Source organism: Dendrobium catenatum, unplaced genomic scaffold (genome assembly GCF_001605985.2).
Source record: "Dendrobium catenatum unplaced genomic scaffold, ASM160598v2 fragScaff_scaffold_1220, whole genome shotgun sequence".
NCBI classification, from domain to species: Eukaryota; Viridiplantae; Streptophyta; class Magnoliopsida; order Asparagales; family Orchidaceae; genus Dendrobium; species Dendrobium catenatum.
In genome coordinates, this window is record NW_021319682.1 from 11,233,478 (window position 1) to 11,258,456 (window position 24,979).

Genomic DNA, 24,979 nt, shown 5'->3' on the forward strand with positions numbered 1-24,979 from the left:
ACTGAATACCTGAAATCCTTTCATACCAGATGGAAGTGCTAATACTGGAGCAGATGTCAAACAATCCTTCAATATCTGAAAACTAGCTTCACACTCCGGTGTCCAAACAAAAGCTACTAACTTCTGATTCAGCATCGTCAGAGGTGCAGAAATCTGGAAAAAACCCTTCACAAACTTTCTATAATATCCGACCATACACAAGAAACTACGTATCTCAAACACCGTAGTAGGCCTCGGCCAATTAGCAACTGCATGAACTTTCTGGGGATCAACAGAAATACCTTCACCGCTCACCACATGACCCAGAAAAGAAATGTTCTTCAGCTAGAATTCACACTTGGAGAATTTAGTATACAACTGATGTTGCCTCAAAGTCTCCAATACACTCGTCAAATGTCTGGCATGATCTTCCTTAGAAGCAGAATATACCATAATATCATCTATAAAGACGATCACAAACTGATCCAGGTAATCCTTAAATACTTTGTTCATCAGATCTATAAAAAACAGCTCGTGAGTTGGTTACCCCAAATGGCATAACCAAAAACTCGTAGTGCACGTATCGAGTACTGAAACCTGTCTTCATCACATCATCTTCCTTCACCTTCACTTGATAATATTCAGATCTCAAATCAATCTTTGAGAATACAGAAGATCCAGCAAGTTGATCAAACAAATCGTCAATCCGTGGCAACGGATACTTATTCTTGATTGTAACTTTATTCAAATCTTTGTAATCAACACACATACGTATTGTCCCGTCCTTCTTTACAAACAGAACAGGTGCTCCCCAAGGAGAAACACTAGGACGAACAAATCCTCTATCCACCAACTCCTGGAGTTGAGCTTTCAACTCTGAAAGTTCCTTTGGTGCCATCCTGTACGGAGCCTTGGATATCGAAGTAGTACCCGGAAATACATCGATACAGAACTCAATATCTCTAGCTGGAGGTAAACCAACCAACTCCTCAGAAAATACATCTGGAAAATCTCGTACAACCGGGATATCAGAAATAGAACCCACATCTATATTCATATCCCGTATTGATGCCAAAAATACTGTACAGCCCTTCTTCCACATTCTCCTGACTTCCAACACATAAATCAAACATGATAAAACTCATCTTAACCCTTGGAATACACATCTTTAACCATCCATAAGCAAGCTCACTTGTTTCTTCAAACAGTCAATTTGAGCCTCATACAGACTTAGTCAATCCATACCCAAAATCACGTCATACGAAGAAATCGGCAACAAGATCAAACACGATTTCCACTTCTTGCCAGAAATTTTAATCTCACAGAAAAAAAACTTTTGAGCAATCAAATTATTCTCAGCCGATAAAAGAACAGAAAGAGAAACCGGTAGCGTATCAAAATCCAAATGCAAAGCATCAAAACAGCGCTCGGAAATAAACGAGTGACTGGCTCCAGAATCAAACAAAACACGACAGGGATGTTCAAAAATATAAACCGTACCTGTCATGACATCCGGAGCATCTCGAGCCTCTTACTGATTCAAACTATATACACGTGGCTGAACTGGAGCTGGAGCTACGGAACTACCAGACTCCCTCTGATCACCACTAGGTGGTCTCCTAGCTACAGAACCCGAACCACCAGCTCTACCAGATGAGCCTTCAGAAACAGTGCGTGGAGGAACTGTCCTTGATCTTCCTACTGATCTAGCAAAACTCTCAGATCTAGACTCAGATCGTCGATCAAATCCAGCTTGTGGACACTCTGCAATCCGATGTCCTGGCTGACCATATCTAAAACATTGACCAGTTACCCTGTAACACTGGCCAAAATGTCTTCGTCCACAAATTTGGCACATAGGTGCCCCACTGACTGACCAAGAACTGGTCACACTCTCACATCAGCAAATACATCAGAAGAGTAGTCGTACAGAATTCAGATAATCGTACAAAAAATCAAACCACTGAAACAAAAGAACTGAATTCATTCATATAGCAGAATATTCAAATTAGAATTATCTTTAAATCACAGAACAGACAGAATAGTACAAATCCGTACAAATCATAAGCACATTGTCAAATCGGATAAAATCATATAATACAGATCTCAAAAATAAGAGTTCACATATCAGAACCCCGGACCCTGACAGAATCTCTACGGATTCTGGCCCCTTATGCCTCCCTTCCCTGACACAGACAGAATCTCAACGGATTCTGACCCCTTATATCTCCCTTGTACTTACAGCACCAGAACTTGTCAGATATACAGAATTTCAGATTAAATCAGACTTTTTAGGTTTCCCTGACAAAGACAGAATCTCGAAAGATTCTGGCCCCTTATAACTCCATTCTGATAGCATATAAACACATCAATTCATTCAATTCAAGAAATCAGCTTACGTCAGAAAAATCGTCAGCATCATAACGACAGTATACAGAATTTCCACAGAATTCACAAATTCAGAAATTTACCAAATTACCACAAATAGTACAAAACATCAATATAAGACTTTCATTGTACTGAAGCAACATATTTCAACATCCAGATACTTCGTTATTCGATAAAAACACCGCAGAATTCAAAATACCTGGTACAAATCTTCCATAAAATGCTCAAAACGTGCAAAAATATCATCTCAAAAACATACCAAAAGTTACGCGGTAAAAAGTTTATCAGTGTGACATAAAAATAATTATTCCCTAACGGAAATAAATTGCGGAACAAAAAAATCGTCAAAATTCACATTTCTGAAAATTGAGAAAGGCGGAATGTGCCTTACCTCGAGTCGATCAACTTTTCCAACTACGGCGACAGACAAAAACGGACCGAAGTCGCCTAAAACGCGGATTTTCTTCTTCTCCCTTCGTTTTTCTCTCTCCTCAGCTTTCTCTCTCTTCAAAAATGACACTATTCAGATATTTATCAAACAGGATCGTCCAGGACAATGTCCCGATCGTCTCGAGACGATCTCCTCTGAACTACCATCGTGCAGACGAAAATTAATTCCAATTTGTTTCATCCCTGGACGATGCTAGCTCTCTATTCAGTTCGTCCCGATGAACCCAGGTTCGTCCAAACGAACCATACAGATTTTCAACATTTTCTTCAGCTCGTACTGACGGTTCGTCCGTACTAACAGCACAAAAAAAAAAATTTAAAACATAAATTGAAAATTTAAGGGTTTCACATATACTTACTATCATCTGCCAATGGACAATAAATATGAAAGTTTACACACCCTTGATTATTGCCACTTCAATGATTTCCCCATTAAGATTGTGTGTAGGAACAATCAATCATTGCCCCTTCAATAACATAAATCATTAGCCAACTATTATCTCCTAACCTCCCAGTCAAACAACATCACTAATGCCCAACAAACATAAATCATTGACTTTCATCAAAATCATTGATTGATGCTCATCATTGCTCATTGATATCACCTCTCTTACTACTATATTAGGAGATAATAACCAATTAAATTGAACCCTATTTTAGTCTTCTCTAATTTTAGGGAAGGTAAATATTCATAACCTCAAATTGAGACTAATTGATCTATTCTTGGGCCAAATCTCATAATTTTTTCTCTCCAGGTTCTCCCCATTAAAAAAACTCTGAATCCTCTAGATTGTGCAGCAACTACAACAACAACAACAGCTACATGAATCCTTTTTTCTCTAGATTGTGCAATTTTACTTTTTTTAATATGTATTCTGGAGATGTTCATACGAGCTAAGATATAACTTTGAATCTCTAACATCGTAATTTTTATGGCACTCAATAATAATCATCATAAGCATGATCCTCCAACTATTTGAGTGAGCTTATGAATTCTCCATTTCCATTTTACAAACTTTACACCTCCCCCTTCATTGTGTAATGTATTGGATCAACATATTGCAGTATTTACAGTTTAAGCATCAATTTGATTGAAAAGGCATGAAAAACAGAATTTGCAAGTTAGTTTTGAGCATTTAGAAGAACAATTATGTGCTTCAATCAGTTTAATGAAGTTAACAAACATATTCAATGACATTTAAGAAAATCTACTGTGTTGGTAAGAACTGGTAGACTGTATAACAAGCTGTGAATCTAACAACTAACAATGAAGAAATAATCAAGACTCCCAATCATGGTTGCATTACATAAGGTGAAAATGGGAGACTGGTTTCAGTTCATTGCTGTGAGCACACACAGGTTCGGTTCTTGTCTACCCTTACCTCCTCCATTTCCCCATCCCCAACAGTTATTTGGAGTATGGGGTGAAGATATGCATCAGCTAAATAGGCCTTGAGATTAAGGTCAGGTTCGGAAGCTTTCTCCATTGCGTCCTTCTCCATTGCTTCCTGAAACAATCAATCAAAATTCAAAAAGAAATCACAGAAACTAAACACAAATATCATTTGAATATTGCAATTTTCTCCACACAATCCAATTTGTAGACCAAAAGATAATATTTTTTTGGTTTTCTCAGTTTGTTGGCTTCCTTCGACTGATTGCCACGATAAGCTTCCTACTTACCTTAATCAATCTTAGGCTTCGTTTACTTAGTATAACAATTTTTTAAACTAAAAAAAAAAATTGTACTAAAAAAAAGCTTCATAAAACAATAAGAAAGCCGTCCCAAACGCTAATATCAACTCATGTTACGAGGTAAAACGAATGCACCTCGAGTGGGTATTTTTGGAAAGCAGATTCGAATCGACTTTTGCAGTATTTGTGAAACCATAAAGTGAACAAAGGTAGAACTAGAAGCAAAGGAGTAGAATATGCAGCTTTCTTTGTACTCAGAAGACCAAGTAGTAGTAAATGGGATATCAACAAGCTGGCAATAATGCGACTGTGTACATGAGGCCAGAATGCACCAGCACTTTCATAATCTTGGTTGTAAACATTAATGATCTGCGATTTGCAAACAACTTGGCATCAACAAATCTTCAATTGTTATGCAAAGTAAAAATTTGCACTTCTTCAATATTAAGTCACTTATAATTAAGGGAGGTTAAGTTGAAATTTGCATGGAATTGCAGTAAGCAATAGAGCTGAAGATAGAGCATATACTTCTAATCAATTGAATATTAAACATAAAAACATAAATAAGATAATTCTTAATGATGTAAGTGTAGCATCCAAAAATATTAGCCCAACTGTAATTAGATAATTTTGAGTGGTTACAGGCTAAATTTTTACAAGGCGGACTAAATATCAAATAAGACAGCACCTACAAAATTCACCCTCTAACAATTATTTTATAATATGGTTTAGGGTTTTCCATGGATACAAGCCCCTAAATTAACTATCCCTCTTGCTTATGAGAGAAAATTTTCAATTAAGATTAGTCATTAGGCTCCATGATTTTGATCTTTTATCAGCAAAAAATTAATGAGGAAGACAACAATGTAGAGGTCATGACTCTAAGATTGAAGAGGAATGGATGTATGATAAAGAAGAGAGATATATCTCAACAATAAGTAGATCACAATGATCAAAGAATCCATTGTGCTCAGGTGTTTATGTTCGAGTTGTGAGGTGGAAATTCTATTTGTTGATAGAAAGTCATTCAATAAGATGCATTCTCCACCATTATAAATATAGAGGGTGATAATAGATATTTGGAAGAAAGTTTCAACAATTGATTTAAGATGCATAAAGACATTATATACATCAGATTTGTGCTTGAGAGAATATAGCCAAATATAATGTGTAAAATGAAGTATTTGTAATGATCATAGAGTGAATTTGGGACGTCCAAAAATGTGAAAAAGATTAATTCTAAGGGGCAAGTGCTTGAAAGAGCGGACTCTTGAAAGGGTAACTTATGTGCCTTATTATAATGACGAGCATCACAAAAAAAGGAGAGACTAGGTGATGATAGCTCAAGATGTTTGGTTGAGACAAGATGACGTAGAATTAGGGAGAACGGGTAGCCTAAGCATGCCACTATGAGGTTGGAGCTTTGATGGTGGAGAGAGCAAGTAAGGGTGGATGAATGGAGATCAGCTTCATCCACTAATAAATGTTATTATAGTATTTCCTTGCATAAGTATTACTTCCTATGTGACAAATCTTCACAAAGAATGGATTTTGTAAGAATTCAATGGTGACTTCTTGTGAGACAAAAGTTGGAAACTGATATTAAATTTGTTTGCATAGCGGGTTCGAACACAGTAGATAAGGTTAAAAGGTTTAGAGTTTGAGGGGTGTAATAGAAACACTATGGTTGGAGATGTGGGCTCCGAAAATTCACGCCCCGGCCTCTCCACGGATCCCTTTCATTCTTTTTCGCGCAAGCCCCTATAGTTAATTACCCCTCCCGATAACAAGAGAGAACTTTCGATTAAGGTTAGTCGTCAAATAGATATAAAGTAAATGGCGTATAGTAGCAGCATGAGTTTGACATTTGAAAAGTTAATATTTTAAATTAAAAATTTACCATCTTGCACTTAAAGTAGATGGTAGAGAAAAGATGATAGACCCAATCAAGATCCCATGATTTCGTCATCTCGGACCATCGTGATTCGTGGCCCCTAGTCTACTTAGTCAGAGCAGATAATCGACCCAACCCGACAAAAAAATTCTTGTTAGCAGCCATGGGTTGCTTTGTCCAAATGTACCTTGTAGACCTGGGGTAAATATTTATCTAAGGGGATAAATTTGAATCCACTTTAGCTAATAGAGGGCTTTGTGCACTATCGATTATATCCTATTGATTCATATCTCAATGATTTAAAGCTATTGGAGAGCATACGGGCTCTAACAATAACTGTAATTTAGTGGTGCCATTTGAAGGCAAAACTATCTGGTTCAGAGGGTCCTAGTCATAACCGTTTACCTATGGTGACATTTGATGGCAAAACTATTGATTAGAGGACACGTGCCACGTCCTTACAGGCAAGAGACGAATTGAGAATGAATCATAGTGATATTCTCTGTTGATCTTGAATTCTCTAAATCCTTGGGTCAAAGGGTTGACCTGGTCAAATTGACCAAGTCAGACCCCAAGACCGCCTCTCTTATGTTCAATGGGTTAAATCAAGTCTATTGAGTCCAGACCTAGGCCCTGGGTCAACCTGGTTGACCCAAATCCCTTTACTTGATTTCAAATCAAATCCAGAGATTCTTGGACTTAATTCTCACCTCCCTTGGATCCAGTAGGTCAGACCCAACCCATTGGATCCTTGCCTAGGGTCAACCTGGTTGACCCATTTAGCCCCTTTGAGCCCAAATCAATTCAAATCCAATAATTTACAGCTTGTTGTATATACAGGAGCTTAAAATAAACAAACTGAACAAAAGATCAATAAACATCATCATAGATGAAAAAATTGATCTTAGAGGAGGTGAAACTAACCTGATGTCTATAAACAAGGAAAGCGAAGATGAAGAATATCAATACAAAAGGAAGAAGTATTGGAGTAACCACAGCATATAAGTAAGTCCAAGAAGAAAATAGAGCTGCATAGTAGGAAGATTCTTAGCAAGACCAATGCTGCCAGGGTCCATCGCCTTTTGTCTATCCCGATCCGTTTTCACAATGAACATACTTTTCAAATGATATATCACAAGTGGCTTCAATCTAAGAATGTCAGCAGCAACGCCAGCCCAAACCATCAACCATTATATATGTCATAAAGAATGTAGCTTTCATTGGTATTGATACTCCAATTGTTCTTGGAATCCTAAGAAAACAAATTTAACCCAAGAAAAAAAAATGATTATGCACATATATGACAACATTAGCATGTGCAAACTTTAAGTATCTGAAGTCCGTGAAGTTAATTAGATACCATGGAAAAATGTTATAATCTCAATTCTCAACATAAATCACGAAAATTACAGTGATCACATAACTCAACGACTAAAGTAATGTATTATTAAAAAGAGAGAAAGATTGGATAATCAAGAAAGATGGTAAGAGAAAATTACCTGGCAGGCGGCTGGTGAAGGAAATAATAAAGTTGCTCAAAAGCTGTTCCAGCCACAATGCTCCCCAAGAATACATTTACTAGCATAAAATAGTAATATTTTGCAGCTGCCCTTCTTTCAAGTGCTGATAGTGATAAATAGCCTTCAACTTTTGACATTAACATCAGAAATGTTGGAAGAATGTATAGGAAGATTTTTAATGCTAAACCAGGAAGAAATCCTTGTAAGAAGGATTTGGTCAACTTTCTGAAAAATAGCAAAGAACCAAGATTTAGTAGGTATCAAAAAGATATAAAAACATATATGCTTTACAGTTTGACTCTTTATTTAAGAAAAAAACATTAAATACAAGCAAAACATGAAGTAAAAGAATCAATAGTTATTCAAAAATATTGGAAATTCGTCTTTCAATTTAGAAGAGACTCAAGTTCCACATACAGCAAAAGAAAAATCTGATGTGCTTATCCATTAACCAATACGCACAAACCTGCATCTCAAAAATAAAAAAGCAGCAAAGGAGAGATAAACACCATTTGTTACAGAAAAAGTATCCTTTCAGATCACCCCACATAAGAGCTAACTACATTAGATATGCTTAAATAATCCCTAGTCATTAGTTAAATCACATTAATAAATCCTCCGGTGCATGTGGGCATATAAATCAGATAGAGTATTTTGGGAATTCATAAAGAAGAATGGAATCGCCCATTTACTTTTTCTTAGTTCCACTGCAAATGTGAGAAAAGAAGGAACTATGAACTCACCCAATAAAATTAACAATATACTATTATAAACTACTGATTTTCTTAGCACAGCTAAATGTGGATTAACTGCCAAGAAAAAAAGTAATGTACAAAGTTTGTTAGAAGCTGTTAGGCTCACAAACACATGATATGCAATGTTATGTTATTAGCATATATCAATTGCAAATGGTTAGCATTATTATCCTCTTAAAATTTAATTAGATGGCCAACAGTTTATGGGGATTCTTTGAAGGATTTAGTCCATTTTGAGAGGCATAACGAAAGTAAAAGCTAGCTGAAAAATTGTTCAAGTTGTTAACCCTAGAAGTCCACGTGATTCAGGTGTGACTCATTATTAATGACAACTACAATCCTCGTGTGACATTATCAAATAGTTTCTTAAGTGTTTTTTTATATTAATCATATTTTAGCAATCATGAAGATAATGTGATTTCACTAGCAACTTAGAGGATTGGTCACTTGGATAATGAGATCAAGCATACAAGACAAGAAGGCTAAATTGAAGAATCAAGGACTGCAACGTGTAGGTAGCTTGATGTGTCTTAGATGCTCTTAATTATGAATTGATTGAGTTTATTTACCAAAGTTTTGAAGAATAATGGACACATAATAAATTTAATGTAAATTGTGTTTATAAATTATTCTAAATTCATCAATGATTTTGGGAAGGGAATTCATCTGAGTTTATTCTTTATCTATTCAATTGATTGGTACTTATTGTTTGCATAAATTATAATAACTAATAATCACGCGCTAAAAATTTAATTGACAAAATATAGTTAAATATAAAATCAAGCCAAATAAATTATTTAAAGATACAATGATATTAATAATTTTTATAATATTCAAATATAATTTTGAATACTTGCAAATGAAATTTCAATAATTTTTATTTGTGTTCACTATCTTATGCAAACTCAATCTATTTATAATGAAAAATATTCTAAACACAAGCACAAAATTACAAAGCCTTGAATCTTCACTTTGCACATGAGATTTCTTAAATTTATCAAGTTGTGTCCATATCCAAGTGACTAAAGTTCAAGAAAAGTTCAATGAAATCCATCATCATTATCTTGATTGCTAGTAAATGATTAACCTAAAAAAAAAGCTTAACAAATCATTTATGGCACAGCACAATATTTGGCTATTTGCTATCATCAAAGACACACATAGTCACCTAGGCACATGACATCAACAAGGCCTTTTTTTTTAATTTTAGTACTTGGATTCCTCATTTCTTATTTTGTAATTTAATTCCTAAAAATTACACAGCCTTGAATCTTCACTTTGCACATGAGATTTCTTAAATTTATCAAGTTGTGTCCATATCCAAGTGACTAAAGTTCAAGAAATGTTCAATGAAATCCATCATCATTATCTTGATTGCTAGTAAATGATTAACCTAAAAAAAGCTTAACAAATCATTAATGGCACAGCACAATATTTGGCTATTTGCTATCATCAAAGACACGCATAGTCACCTAGGCACATGACATCAACAAGGCCTTTTTTATTTTTATTTTAGTACTTGGATTCCTCATTTCTTATTTTGTAATTTAATTCCTAAAAATAGATTACAATTGCTTGCTCATTTTACATGGTCCTAAATTATTTTAGATTTCTTGAATTATTTGGGTCATTTTGTTATCATTTGGGCTTTAAATGTTATGCTGATTGTTCTATTTCTCTACATTTTATTTTTTTAATGTTTGATTAAAACAAAAGAAATACAACATAGAATTTGGAGGTATTTGAAATACCCCAAAACCTCTATTCCACCTAATTTGAAACATATCAAATTAGACAATTTTCAAATCTTGTGTTGTGTCTTCCCGTGATTCCTGCCCGCCCTCCTCCGACTGTTGTTGTTGCATGCCCTCATCCACATGTCAATACATTTGAAGTGTATCGTAATAAATATAAAAAATATATTTTCATACATTTGAATTGCATCTGCCCAATCAACTTCTGCTTTAATAAATTACATGTATTGTGAAAATATCCAACAAAACAACCATTCAAAGAAAGCAAGTTGTTGAATTAGGTTTCATTTGGGATGGCTTTTTTGCTTCTTCTTAAAGCAGCTTTTTAGTACAAAAATTTAATTTTTTTACTAAAAAGCTGTTTTAAAAAGCAGTAAGAAAGCTGTCCCAACGAAGCCTTAATTAACAGTTTAGGAACTGTGAGTCCCGGAGTTCCTTTGACTGCCTAACCCTGAATCGTCGTGTATTATTCACATTGCTAATAAAGTAATGGGTTTTCTGCTTGCATAGTTATACAATGTGAACTGCCAAGTGCCAATTAAGTTGTTGGTTTTAGGTCATAACTTGAGGGTTTTAGTAGAAAGAAAGAAAAGCCATCATTAGTCCAACGATTACATTATTCTTACATCAACCTAATTCTATTGATATGTATATCCAACACAAATTATATAATCAAGCAAGCAAATATAACATTATAAAAAAATTCGTTCTGAGAATACTAAGAAGTAAATTTATGGAAGCAACAGCCAGCGGTTGATCAAATTCCCCGTAGAGAAATACTTACAATTCTATAACTGGTGTGAGAAAAGGAGCAACCTTTTCAAGGCCTTCAAGGTTTGCAAGGGATTGAACAAAAGTAATCGGTATCATGTAAAAGAACACCAGAGCAAACAATGAAATCGACATTAGAAACCTCCGAATGCTAAGGGAAACAAATGGTATAGCCAAATTTTTCCAATAGATATCACGTGGTTCAGGTGCCCAATCAGTTAACCAATGTGTAGGATTCCTGCTTTGTTGGGTCTGTGCACAAACAGCAGCTCCCCATCTTGAGTCAAATGTCACAAAAGCAACAGGCAAAACAGCTTTAGAGTCTCTGAGAATCCTTTGCCGTTCACATTCCATCTGATACAATTATTCTTCTATTACATGTAGCTATAGTATGGTAAAGAACACAATACAATATTAGCTTGAAGATTAATACTATATTAGTCTACAACTAATTAATTAATTAATTAACTAGCTAATAAATAGGGAAGTTAAAATCCACAAAAATATTTTTCTGGGAAGCTAACGAGAGAATAGTTCTAAAAATGCTATGTTGCAGCAGTCACACAATTGAATTTTTTTCCTTGTAGAAAACTATATCAAATAGAGCCTACAATTGAAATTGAAAAGGCAATGTCTGCTGCTTGCTATTGCTTATTAGTCATGGCTTACTTGATTAAACTCTATTCATGGATGTAGTAGTTAGCAGCATTCTTTAACTCAATTCTTAAGATGATGCTGTGGTAGTCTTCACAAACCTAACAATAACGACTACAATATAGGAAAGGCGATGCATAAGTAGTTCATCAAAATCTAAAATCTTACTCTTTTTTCAACCTCAGAGATCCTTTGCTTGTAATAGCCAATTGAATCCAATCTCTCACCACAGAGGCCAAGAAAGCCAACCTGACATGGGTAACAAGGACACACCAAATTTTAAATATTTGCACAAATATGCTGAATGCAACCTTGCTTCAAAGCACTACTAGCTGACTACCTACTATGGGACTAACTGAGGTATACCTTTTTGGTTGGTCTTTTGTCAGGGTTTCTCTCAAATTTGAGCTAATTATAATCCAGCCAATTTTGCAGCCTTTCCTTCTTCTTCACAAGCTTGGCAAATTTGTTGGCATTGTAAACGGCCTGACAATAACAAACAAATATGAATTCAGTAAATAAGTTTGGACTCCTAAAGTTGAAAGATAATGGATTAAAGAAAAAAGAAAGCAGAGAGCAAATTAAATGACAACATATAGCTTGACAACAGCATCATATTTCAAAACACATCCAATGCAGCTCAAGAAAAAGTTATGAGAAGTACTAATCACCTGATGACCAAGATAGTGATCTGGGTGGTTTTTCTGAAAGAAGTGGACCACTGTCTCTGAAATAGAATTACCAGAGCGGGGAACATTTCTGACAACTACCTGAAAAAGTTGCCATCACCCAACGGCAAAAAGCATAGAAGTCATCATGATCATTATCATCATTTGCCTTATCATAGTGGGATGGCATAAAACATAAAAAGTGACTAAATATTTACCCAACTCTAGAACATTATTTAGAAGGAAACTATATTATTCTTAAAGCCAAAATAGACAATGAAGAGCTTTAGAAGCTGTCGTAGAAGTGCAGCTTGGTGCAAATTCCCTATGAAAACTTTCAAAATTTAAGTATAAGATTTGTTTTCCACAATTCTTCTCAGGAAAAAATAAAACATAAACCCCCTATAAACTATATTAATTTCCATAGGAGTTTCACAAGGAATGAAAAAAAATGAGCCCTTAGGACATGTAAATTAGAACTTTAAGTTACTTACAGTGAATTGCTCAACACGGCGATGCTGTGATGCTAGGAAATGCAATCGCATAAAAGCTACATTATCATACTCCCTATATAGCATAAAGCAAGTCCATATGGTGAACAAGTACGTCATGAACAGGTGAACCCAGAACCTAAAACAAACAAGATATCGTATCAATAATAAAATTTATAGATTTCCAAATACGAACCTCCTCCCCACACATATCTATGTCAAATCTTTGCATCGGAAATTTGGACAAAAAAAAAATAAAATTCCACATCTTACAAAATAAATCAATTCACACATTTCTGCACCTTAATAAAAAGCAAGGACACTGATAAAAACTTTTACTTTAAAGCAAATATCTAACAGGTATTATAAAAGAAACTCAAACTCACCTCACAGATCCGGGTCTGACATTTGAAATTGAGAGCTTATCAATGTTACTGAAAACTATTTCTTTCTTGAGATCCAGTAAAGTTCCACCAGATACATTAACCGGAACGATAACCAAGATTGCTGTGATTGTTAATGGCAAAAAGATCTTTAGGCTGTTCAAAAAGAGGAAGGGTCATAATTAAACGACTTCATAAGATACAAGGATTGATTCATTGAGACAAAGCATCAGACAAAGTCCATATATTCCTCAGGACAAGATGACAAACAAAGAAATTGTATTAATTATATTTAAAAGTGCCACTGCAATATAAAAGCCATAATTATTACTTTGAATGTCTCTCGTGAGTTTCTGCCTGAAATTTTACTATTGGACTATGTCCAAGTTTCACCTCTGTATTGCCAACTGGGATATATGTGTCAATTCAATATATTCAAGTATAAGTTAAAAGCTAGTACTACATGTTGAAATGCCCATGACCTTGTTCATATTCTCATGTGAAATTGCATTGCATATGGAGGATGTTATGTGGGGAGATGATCAAGTTCAAGTAAAAGTTATGTTTTATGGGCCCATACATATTGATCATGTTTATGTATTCCTCCTTCCATTCTATACAAAAGTGAGAGTAAAACTATAAGTAGAAGTGAAATTCTAAGGGGAATCAGGTACATCTCTATCTATCTTGTTTAGACATGAGATTTGATCAAGTGGAGGTATAAATGAAAGTGAAATTATAAATAGTCATTTGGACAGTGCATAAACTCATGATTGCATAAGTGCATATGCATGAAAAAAAATCCTATGTTTCTAAGTAAGTTTAAATGATATGTATTATGTTCAACTTAAGTATAAGTGAACGAGTCATGTTATTAACAAGTACAAGTGACCAAGTTATGTTATTTACATTTACAAGTACAAGTAAAAACAAGTTATGTTAGTATCATTTACAAGTTCAGGTACAAGTATTTCTAAGTGAATATTATGTTTTAGTTCACTTATCATGACAGCAAGTTGGATGCATTTTATAACTAATGGAAAACCATGTTTGCATCAAGAACATTGTAAAGTAGAAGCATTTTATAACTTAGTAACTCGATTAATAAGTAAAACCTTTTTTTTATATTTTTAATATTATTCATTTATTATTATTGAATAATTGAAGAGAGAATAAGAAGACCTATTAAGCAACTGAATTGCTCATCCCAAGTTTATCTCCACATTTTCAGGGAAATAAAGGAGCTTCATCATGTAGATAGAGATAGTTGATCGGGTTGAATTCATCAGTGCAGAGTAGTAGAAATATATTCTTTTGTAGTCTAGTTTATTTAAATTATTTTGATGTATTGAACTTCTTCTGGACTAATGTAAATCAACGTTTTGGAAAAAAAATTGAATTATATGATTTTGTGTACATTTCATTTATTATTGTATAATGGATGACTAGTTGCCTCGGGGAGGAAAGAAAACTTATATAGACATTTGCAGTTGAACTAGATTATGTTAGGATCAACTCTTCCTTAGGTTTTGGGGCAGGGCAAGAGATAGGTGAGAGAAGATTGTTGGGTCCTAAAATGATGACAATGCTACTAAGAAGATCAGATTAATTTGAAAAATATTAGAAGCAGCTCATGATAGGGAAAGAAAGTATTATGATTCGAAGTTTTGAGCTATTGAATTTCAAGTCGAAGATTTTGTATTTCTAAAAGCCAAGCCTTTAAAAGGTGTAAGTAGATTTGACAAAGAAGAAAAGCTCTGTCTGAGATATATTGAACCCTTTAAAAGCGACATTTGTTTAAGGATGGGAGAATGAAATAACTCATAACTACTAGGAGCAGGTCCATAGAGTTGGATTCAGTAAGGTTTATGAGTTCGCTCATATTTCTATTAATTGCTACATAAGTGAAACTATTTTCTATTTCATTTCAGTCTATACTCGTCGGTGGGTTCAATTGAAGAGAAGCAAAACTATGTCTAAGGATTTGCTTGGAAGTATTGGAAGTATTGAGGCACTGTGATGGCAGTGCTGTAGTGCTGAGCTCTCCATCAAGGGGTAAAGTTCAAGGTGGACACTGCGGCACCACGATCACTATATGCACGTTGACTAGGTTTTGGTGGAGCGCTGCATCACTATGGAAGGAGGCACCACAAAGCTAGTTCAAATATCTCATTTTTACATAATATCTAAAATCTCTTACACTCCATCCCTAATTTGGTAGAAAAGAAAAGAGAAAAAGATAGAGGGGAAGAAGAAAGAAGAAGTGATTCAGGAGCCTCTGGGCCATTTTTGTCAATTGAGCGTGTTTAGGAAATTGTTCAGCTCAAGGTAATCTATGCTTTCATGCTTTAGATTTCAATTTCGACATTTGTATGAATAGATTTTGGGTTCTATGTAATTTTTTAAGTTTGATGAACTTTTTTCATCATGTAACTTTTGATATGTTACAGAATAGAATACTCTAAGCATCAGATATTTAAGAATGCAAAATTTCAATAGTTAGTTTAATTTTTATGTTTTTTCCTAAAATTTTCTATGAGTATATTGACCTCTCTAAGAGTATTCCTCTATCTGTTTAAAACAGATATGAGATGGCCAAGGGAGATATAAGTGGAAATAGAGTTATAAGAAGGCTGAGGGACTTGCTTCGTTGCATATACTTCATGTGACTCATGCAATACATGTTGCATTCATTCAAGTTTTGTTCTGATACCAGTGAAATTTTGTTATGTTCTATTTTAGTGCAAGCAACGTTTTGTTTTGTTCCATTCTGGTGCAAGTACCGTGGTTCCTCTGTTACTGTAATCACATATAAATATTTACTTATATTTTCTCTAGTTTTACATTTCAATGTTTAATTAAGTCTCGTATAATGTAATTAAATGTAGAATATTGGATTCTTCAGTATCTTGTGTAGCCTTCAAGGATGTGTATGCACACTCTATATTATTTAAGGAAAGGGTAAAATCCCAACAAAATAGGAAAATATTAATAAGGTCTATAGGACGTTATGATATTTCATAATGTATTTTTTTTATGATTCAATTAAAATTTTGTGTATTTAATTATTTTACGAAAAAGGATTCATGTAGCCACCCCACATAGTGGGACAAAGGCTTGTTGTTGTTGTTGTTGTTGCTATTGTTGTATAAATATTCATGTTTATTGTTCATAATAAAAATATTTTTAGTGGCTTTGGTTGTGTATGATTGATTAGATGAAATAGGAATAGTTTCAATTATTTCCATTAGGTTTTGGGGTGTTACAAGTTTCTGTCCATTCCACATCCATAAATACCTAGGCAGCAAATACCCTTGGAATCACTTAATCCAACAAGAACTAACTTCAAGAATCCCTGCTAAAATCCTGTCACACTCGAGAGAAGGTGATTAGAGAGAATTCTAAAATTCTTTCCCTTCTTCCTTAAAGCACTTCTTTTATTATGTACATTTAAATTTTTTAATTCGCATTTTTTGTCACTATATTATATTTAAAGTGCTTCAAGCCTAAAGTCTACCAAAGCTACTGGAGTATAATTAGCAATGTACCATTAGGACTTTGCGACTACCCATTAATATGACAGTGGCGAGCCATTAAGGGTTAATGATGGCCCATTAACCTTCTAAGTTATGGATTGTTTATTTAATTGACGTTTTGTGCACTTTAATGAACTTAAGCCTCCATTTAGTTGATTAACAATTGATTGAGACTAATTTTAGAAAAACTAGTGTCTGATTTAGTAGATCCGTTGATCATCTAAACTAAGGTTGTGGACTAATGGCCAAAGATGCACAGCGAGATGTTCCCTGACCCTTAGCTCTCCCAGGGATGTCAACATGGACCCCTTTAAATATGGCGCCAAGTTAGATAGTTAGACCCAAATCTTTTTCATGTCACTCATAATTTGAGATATTTTAGAGGTAAAAACACCTTCACAACTTAATGAGCTATTTGTCTCAGTATGCTCCTTTCAAGAAGAGGAATTAATCCATATAAAGATGGTAGGAAATTGTCACGTGTTTGGATCCTTTCAAGAGGCAATGACCCTTCGTGGAATTATTTAAACAAATCGACTCACCAAAACTTCAATCCATGACCACTAATACACTCTTGTTATCATCATATATGGCATTTTATATTCATATCATAGACCTGATAAATCGCCAATGGTTAATCACTGCCACTACTTCCAAATCAATGTAGTCCTCTTAGGTCAATATAGGCCTAGGCTGCTAACTAGATAAGTTTTAAACAATATTGTCTACTCATAATTTGAACATAAAAGAATGCAATCAACATCATCAATTGCTAACAATAATAAAGAATATTCCAAAAATAATTAAAACACCTCTAATAAAGTAAATAAATATGACTCATTTGTAAGTTCTTTTTTCTTAATAATTTAAAAGCCTCTAAAGAAATTCTTCATCCACCATTCGTGGATATTACTGTTAAGCATTCTGCGAGTGCATGAATTTTAGATTACTTCAAAATAACATACGATGCTCATCTCCCACCTATGCTCATCTTACCATCACGATAGTCTTGTTGAATGCTTCAGATGATATATTTCACTATTTTCCTCGCGATCACCTACAGACCAAATGACACTCATCTACTCGATGGTTGTCCTATTGTTTTAAGTCTCATCATGGGCACCACATACAATGACTATGAATGCTTCAGATGATATATTTCACTATTTTCCTCGCGATCACCTACAGACCAAATGACACTCATCTACTCGATGGTTGTCCTATTGTTTTAAGTCTCATCATGGGCACCACATACAATGACTATTTCCTAAAGTGATGTGTTATTCTTGTGATATGGAAGGACACATAGCTCGTGTTTGCCCCATAAGATCTAGCATAGTCCATAGTTTGTTTGGAGGCCTAAGGACTTCGGTGCACACTATGGCTTGCATACATCTTTACTACACTAGTGTGGGATAGGTGTGGACAAATTAAATGTTGTTGTTTCACTAATTTGGATTTAGTATTTCTTTAGATAAATTTGCATAATTAATATTAGTTATCTCGAGAGATAAACTAACACTACATTATCGATTTGAGAAAAGAAATGATTTATTTTGGTATCCAAACTCGATGTAGGAAATGTAAAAATTATCTGAAATTGTAAAATTCACATTCCTATCGTTTTAAATACAAAATTAACCTAGGATAGGCTTTAGTTGACGTCGAGATATTTTCCCTCTCTCTTAGTAAACTAAGCATATTTATTTTATACTAGGATCATCGGGTTCTATAGTGGCAATCCCCTACAGTCAATTACATGTCTTAAGAGAAAAGTTTCGACTAAAATGGAAATTAGACTCATTTTGACTTTAAATATAAGAAAGTTACCATATATATATATATATATATATATATATATAAAATATAAAATTAACAAAGAAAAAAAAAGTTGACGAACAGTCATCACATATAAAAATTAAAATCTTTATATTTTAGTGTGAATTTAATATAAAGCTAAAAAATGTATTTATTTTCTTCTTCAAAATTATAAGAGAAATGCGAAACAATGCGAAATATGAGACCTATAGTTTTGTAAAACTTACAAATTTAAACTTTTGTTGGCGGTGGAATTTAAATTTATTTGATTTTTTAATATCAATGTAATATAGACATAATACATTAATTATTACCTATTAAATAACAAATTATTTTATTTGATTTTTGTTGATGGTGGAATTTAAATTTAAAAGTTCGACAAATCAGGAGATTATATATATTTTTATCATATTCAAAGAGAAAAAATCCAAAAAGTAATTTTGCTACTATACGATCAAAATAATTTTGCTAATTATAATAATGGATGATAATCCTTTGAAGCCTATTTTCTCTCTCATCTCTCTCCTTCTCTTCTCCTTAGCTAAGGCATAAGAAGGATGGTTCGGGGGAATGAGTTTGGTACTTAAATGGAATGGTAGGTTTAGATATTTAAAAAAATAATTACAGTGAGTCCATATAGTGTAGTATATGTTGTTCCAGGACTTAGCTAATTGACTTAATCTAATATTTTGATTTAGTCATTAATTATAAGTTTTATGGTGTTTAATTAACTTTAAATAAACTTAAAGATTAAAGTTGAGAAGTTAAAATCATGGAAGATCAAATGTTTTTTGAAGTGTTGCGGCACTGGGCGTGAGGGCGTTGTGGTGTTATCCTCTTTGTATTCGGAAAGAATTGAGAGAGTGTTACAGTGTTGTCATGATCCAACCCGATATGACCTACAAATAAAACAAGTCATACCGTGTCAAATGGTGGCATGATTGATATCTCAAGATTAATTTGGAGAGAATGTATAACTTTTAATTCTAAAACTAACCTCAAAGCCACTAAAACTTCAATTAAAATAATGAATACTCGTCATCATAACATTTTTCATTTATCTCATAAATATTTACCATCAAAATAATTATATATAAATAGTACATAAGTCGATTAATACAAAATTGAACAGAAAAGTCATGACTGTCAAATCATATATCATACATATACATGCTCAAATATCAAGGCTTGCAAGTTGCAACCTTTCCTCTACTAAGCTTGACCCTTCCCTTTATCCTGACCTGAAACAGATGCAGAAAGCAAGCATGATTAACTCTCGCTCAACAAGCTATATTCAACCTATCCATCAAGCCTTTAATAATAATTGCCACCAATAATAAAGCATAATTACAAAAATAAAATAAACTTACCCGTATTGAGATTTAACCAAATTGCTTAAATAAATTAATAAATAAATATTCACATAGCAATAATTAGTATTTCTAAAATATTAATCAAATAGCATAACAATACAGAAATAGAGTAACAAAAACTTTGTATTCATATCTCAAAATAACATATAATATCCTAAGGCTTTATATCTCCCAAAAGATATCAAAATTCATAATTCAGATTCTTATGACTTCCTATGCTAGCATATCAGATAACATGTCCTCATTACTCCCAAATACATATTACTGTAGATATTTAGAGATTTCAATTCCTTATGACTCTCATCACATAACACATCAAAAGTTTTTCTAATTTTTTAAATTTACTCAAATTCACATATTTCAAGAACATTAATATACTTAGGTGAGTTAGAGTTTACATTTGTTGAGGTATGAGGAGAGTCGTTGGATGATAAAGTGAGAATGGATGGTAAGGAGAAGCCCAAACCCAAATATATGGGCTACATCTAATAGAAGCTGTAAGACCCTTCATACGAATTACTTTCAATGAAAGCAGTAAGACCCAACTTATCAAACTTATGGGCTACTTTCAATGAAAGTTGTAAGACCCAAGTTCTCAAAACTCATGGGATACTTCTATACAAAGTTGTGAAACTTGTTATACGGGCTACTTTAATAAAAGCCGTCAATGTCAACCCAAATCCAAACATACGGAGAACTCCTAAACAGAGTCACAAGACCTAATCAATATCTAAATAGGATCCGCAATTCTCAATCCAAACTAAATAACTTACTTCTATCCACTTCAGAACGAAGCCTAAGTTGTCGTTGCCACAATAGAGTGACCACTAACACGAAGGGATACAAAGCTGTAAAATGGAGATTGGAAAGTCGGGAAATGGAATGTATAGAGCGTAGGTATATTTTTAACAAGAGAGCTTATTGTGGAGATGTTGGATATACTAACTCATTGGTTTAGGGTTTAGGTAATGAGGAAAATCATGTTGGGATATTACTCAAATTGCAACAAGAAAGGTTAAGGAGCTGTGAAAGAAATTAGAAACTTTGTTCAACAAATGTAATATGCTGGAAAACATACTTTTTTTTGGGAGGTGGGCTAATAAATGGACTTTGGGTTTCAAAGTAACCAAATAAGACAAAAGAAGTTGATTTAATAATGAGTTTTTTGGTGCTCTAGCGAATAGCATGAATACCCAAAATTGCAAATTCTAGAGAGTTGGGAGGCTGCTAAACTAATTTTTAAATGTGAAAGGCCTAAAAAAGTTAACTTTTGCCATGTGGTTAATGAGGAAGACAATAATGTCAATGTAATTTGCTTATGATGATGTTAGCACTATCATGAATCATGTATTTTGATGATGCTTATTTCATGGAGCGGATATTTTCATATATGATTTGGTTTGAAAATTTTGGTTCATTTTAGTATTCCTATAATTTGCTTTTTTAAAGAAAAGAAGTAGAATAAATAATAATTGAGCATAATGAAAATAAGTGAGTTAAACATTAAGCAGCATTACTCGACCATTAAAATTTAACCTTGGTAGTTGACTAAACAAAATACATAACACGAGGGTATATTTTCACTTAATAAACATATGTAAACGTGCTTGAAGTTGGCTTTTTGTCGGACAACATTTAAAAGGAAACTCAAACTCGCACTACAAATCTAGCAAGTCAATCGTATCGAAAAAAAATTATCTTGTACCTCCATGAACAATCTCCTTCATCTGATTTTTATAAAAATTAACATTAAATTTATCTTAACGTGGCAACCAAGGATGATAGAGAATTATGTGATTCATGTCATCCACGGACCTTTCAAGTTCATCAGTTGAAGCACATTCACCTTCACATCGTAACTGATGGTAATACATTTGGAGGACATGTTGATCATGTGTAGAATGTCCCCTTTAATTTTATCTAACCTTGGCTATTCAATAAATTATTTCTCCCATACAAATTGATTTTCATCAAGTCTTCATTCAGGCTCATAAGCATATAATCGCGATCTTCTGTCAAATGATACATGCAATATCTAAATATTTCATTTTCCCTTAGCCTTCATTTCCAAAGGACTATCCCGGAATCTTCCTATATATTAATCTAATCATCCACATCCATTTCCTAGTAAATATTTTGTCGGAGTGCCCTTGATTTTCTCGGTAATTAGCCAATTCATTGTAAAAAAAAAGAAGTTTGAACCACAACTAATGTAGTAGGATTACCTGAGCAAAGCAACTCCTTCTACAACTTCTTCACTATCTTCCTTATAGCTTTTAGAAAGGTGTTTACACTACATATTTATACCCAAATATAAATTTTCAAAATAAATTAATTTATATTAAAAATCATAAAAGAATTGACAAAAAAGTAAAGAATATCAAAAATTAATAAAGATAATGCATACAAGTTTTGATGATGGAACAATACAACTTTGGTGCTCAAATCATATTATTTAAATCATGCATGTCACAACCACTTCAGTATCCAACGTCATCAATAATAGATGCACAAATTTTAATGTGTATAACACTAAGTATACATAACACAAATGAAAACAACAAAGATCAACTAGGGCTATATAAATATGATAGCATAATAACAAGCAATAACGATCGATTTATTCCGAAATTCATCTAATAATGATCTAGTCATTCCTAAATCGGTCCTCTAATTTTCACCAAGTATATGCTTTCTAAATTTAAAAAAATGAGGCTATAAAAATTTTCCTCATCCTAACTATAGACATAACATATACAAGAGGATATATATATATATGATCAACAAGCCAATTATGCTATTTGGTTTTTAAAATTGCGTCGGATCGATCGAATATCAGAATGAGTAAATATAAGTCGCCCGTTGAATATGTGACTTACATTAAATATCTATTTTTATGTTTATTACTTAGGCTGACAGCTTGCTGACTCAGCAATGTCTAGTCAGCTGCTAATCCTCCGTTAAACATGCAATTTTGCCTAGTTTTAAATTAATTTTTAAAAATGCTTATACACTTAATAACAATTTTAATTATGCTTACTTAAAAAATAATAGAAAATAGTAGAAATGATATTTATTTATCAGATTTAAACAAAAATTTAATTTTTAACAAGATACAATGAAAAAAAAAAAGATTGATATAGCCGAACCCACATAGTGGATTAAATATTTGATATTGTTGTATTCGAAAAAAAAAAAAAATTTAAATCAACTTGCTGAACTCATTTTAGAAATGAGGTTCACATATTCTTGACTTATTTTGGAGCTTAGGCGTTTCAAGTAAGTCAAGTCAAGTTAGATCAAATTAAACCAGTTCAATCAGCACAACTATTGTTTATTTTTGTCACTCCTACATAGGGGTGCAAACGACTCGAGCCGAGCTCGAGCTGGGGGTGTTTGAGTTGAGCTCGAGCTCAAAATCTGAGCTTGAGCTAGATTCGTCTTCCCGTCGAGCTCTGTTGTTGAGCGGCTCTTTGAGCTCGACTCGTCTTCCCATCGAGCTCTGCTGTCAAGAATCGAGATCTATCGATTGTTGTCGGGTCTGCCATTGAGATCGTAGTACCAAGCTGTCTGAGCGTAACCTTCGTCGTCCCGAGGACCGTCAGTCGTCGTCGCGAGGTCCGTTCGTCGTCGTCGTCGCTGTCAAGAACATTCACTCATCGTCGCGTCTGCCGTCGAGATCATCGTCCCAAGCGTAAATTTCCCGCTCATGAGTGCTCCATCGTTTAGTAACTTGGATTTCTCGCTCGCGACTTAAATTTCCAGCTCGCGAGCTCCATCAATTTGGATTTCCCGCCCATGAGCTACGCCGTTGAGCTGCTCGACGAGCTGACGAGTCGAGCAGCAACTTGTTCGAGCTCTAAATTGTGTTTGAGCTCGACTCATCTAACTTATTACAAAGTTAAATCCTAACAAGCTCGCAAGTTGACTTGACTAATTTGCATCCATACTCCTACATCCTCCCAAATCAGAAAATTTAAAAATGCAGAGGCGGAAAATTAGCCGCTGCTATATATTTTTTTTCCCACCACCTCTTGTAGGCAGCAATTTCAAGCCTTAAGGGCATCTCCAACCGAACTGCAAACACTTGTTTGCCGTTCTTGCTTTGCTCCAACCGATCGCCATTTTTGACGCCATTTGATCGCGGATGAACCGTCGCACTGTTCATCTGCGCCATTTTTTTCTCTCTACCTAACAGGTTGGAAAGAAAGGCGCGAAACAAAACGACTGTTTTAGCGGCAAAATGGTGTTGGATTGGAGATGAAATACGACATTTTTTGATTTCCCTGAATTTTGGAGTGAAAAATGACATTTTCAATTGGAGATGCCCTACGGGCAGTGAAAATCCACATCTAGGCCATTAAAGTTACGCGAGGGTAGAATAGACATTTGGATTCGATTTTTACGGCTGGAGGCATGCGATCCTTCTAGAGGAACGGGAAGAGCATACGGGAGTTTTTTTCGTTCGGCCTATTAAGAGCGGGAGTTGAGGGATCGTGAGAAACGGTGATGGCCGCTTTATTCCGGTTGTGTGAGAACGAGAGAGGAAGCGAAGGCAGAGCTGGGTGTGGTTGGGCACTCTCTACAGAGAGCGACGAAGGAAGCTGGGGGGTTCGGTTCTCCTGCAGCTGAGACATCTCTTATCTGAGGATCGAAGGCACCTGGGGCGTTTATTTTCTGAAGATCGAAGGCTTGGGTTGGGTCTCCTCTCAGAATCGGAAGCAAGGTTTGGTTTCTTGCCTCCCTTTTCTACAAATCAAATGGCTAGCATGAATGGCTGCTGTAATAAATCGTTTGCCTCTTGAAATCAATCAAAACCAGCAGCTATTCAGTTTTTCCTTTCTTGAGAT

At 34.3% G+C, this 24,979-nt stretch overlaps 1 protein-coding gene and 1 long non-coding RNA gene across 4 annotated transcripts in view; one reads left to right on the forward strand and one right to left on the reverse strand.

Annotated features, from left to right (window-relative positions):
* Positions 1 to 3,973: 3,973 nt before the first annotated feature.
* Positions 3,974 to 13,566, reverse strand: LOC110115142 (CSC1-like protein At1g32090; the record flags this gene model as incomplete). Its single annotated transcript, XM_020848277.2, is given in 12 exon segments — positions 3,974 to 4,325; positions 4,648 to 4,881; positions 7,331 to 7,411; positions 7,414 to 7,584; positions 7,586 to 7,658; positions 7,906 to 8,151; positions 11,220 to 11,560; positions 12,029 to 12,109; positions 12,227 to 12,346; positions 12,532 to 12,630; positions 13,023 to 13,158; positions 13,406 to 13,566. Coding segments are annotated over 12 exon segments (1,914 nt in total), but the record flags the coding sequence as incomplete, so codon positions are not given.
* An 11,006-nt stretch (positions 13,567 to 24,572) lies between these two features.
* The window catches only part of LOC110115166, a 30,851-nt gene continuing 30,444 nt past the window's right edge, over positions 24,573 to 24,979 (forward strand). For all 3 annotated transcript variants that reach the window (XR_003702246.1, XR_003702247.1, XR_003702248.1), the window contains exon 1: positions 24,573 to 24,855. This is a non-coding gene — a long non-coding RNA (uncharacterized LOC110115166). The remainder of the gene's footprint in view (positions 24,856 to 24,979) is intronic.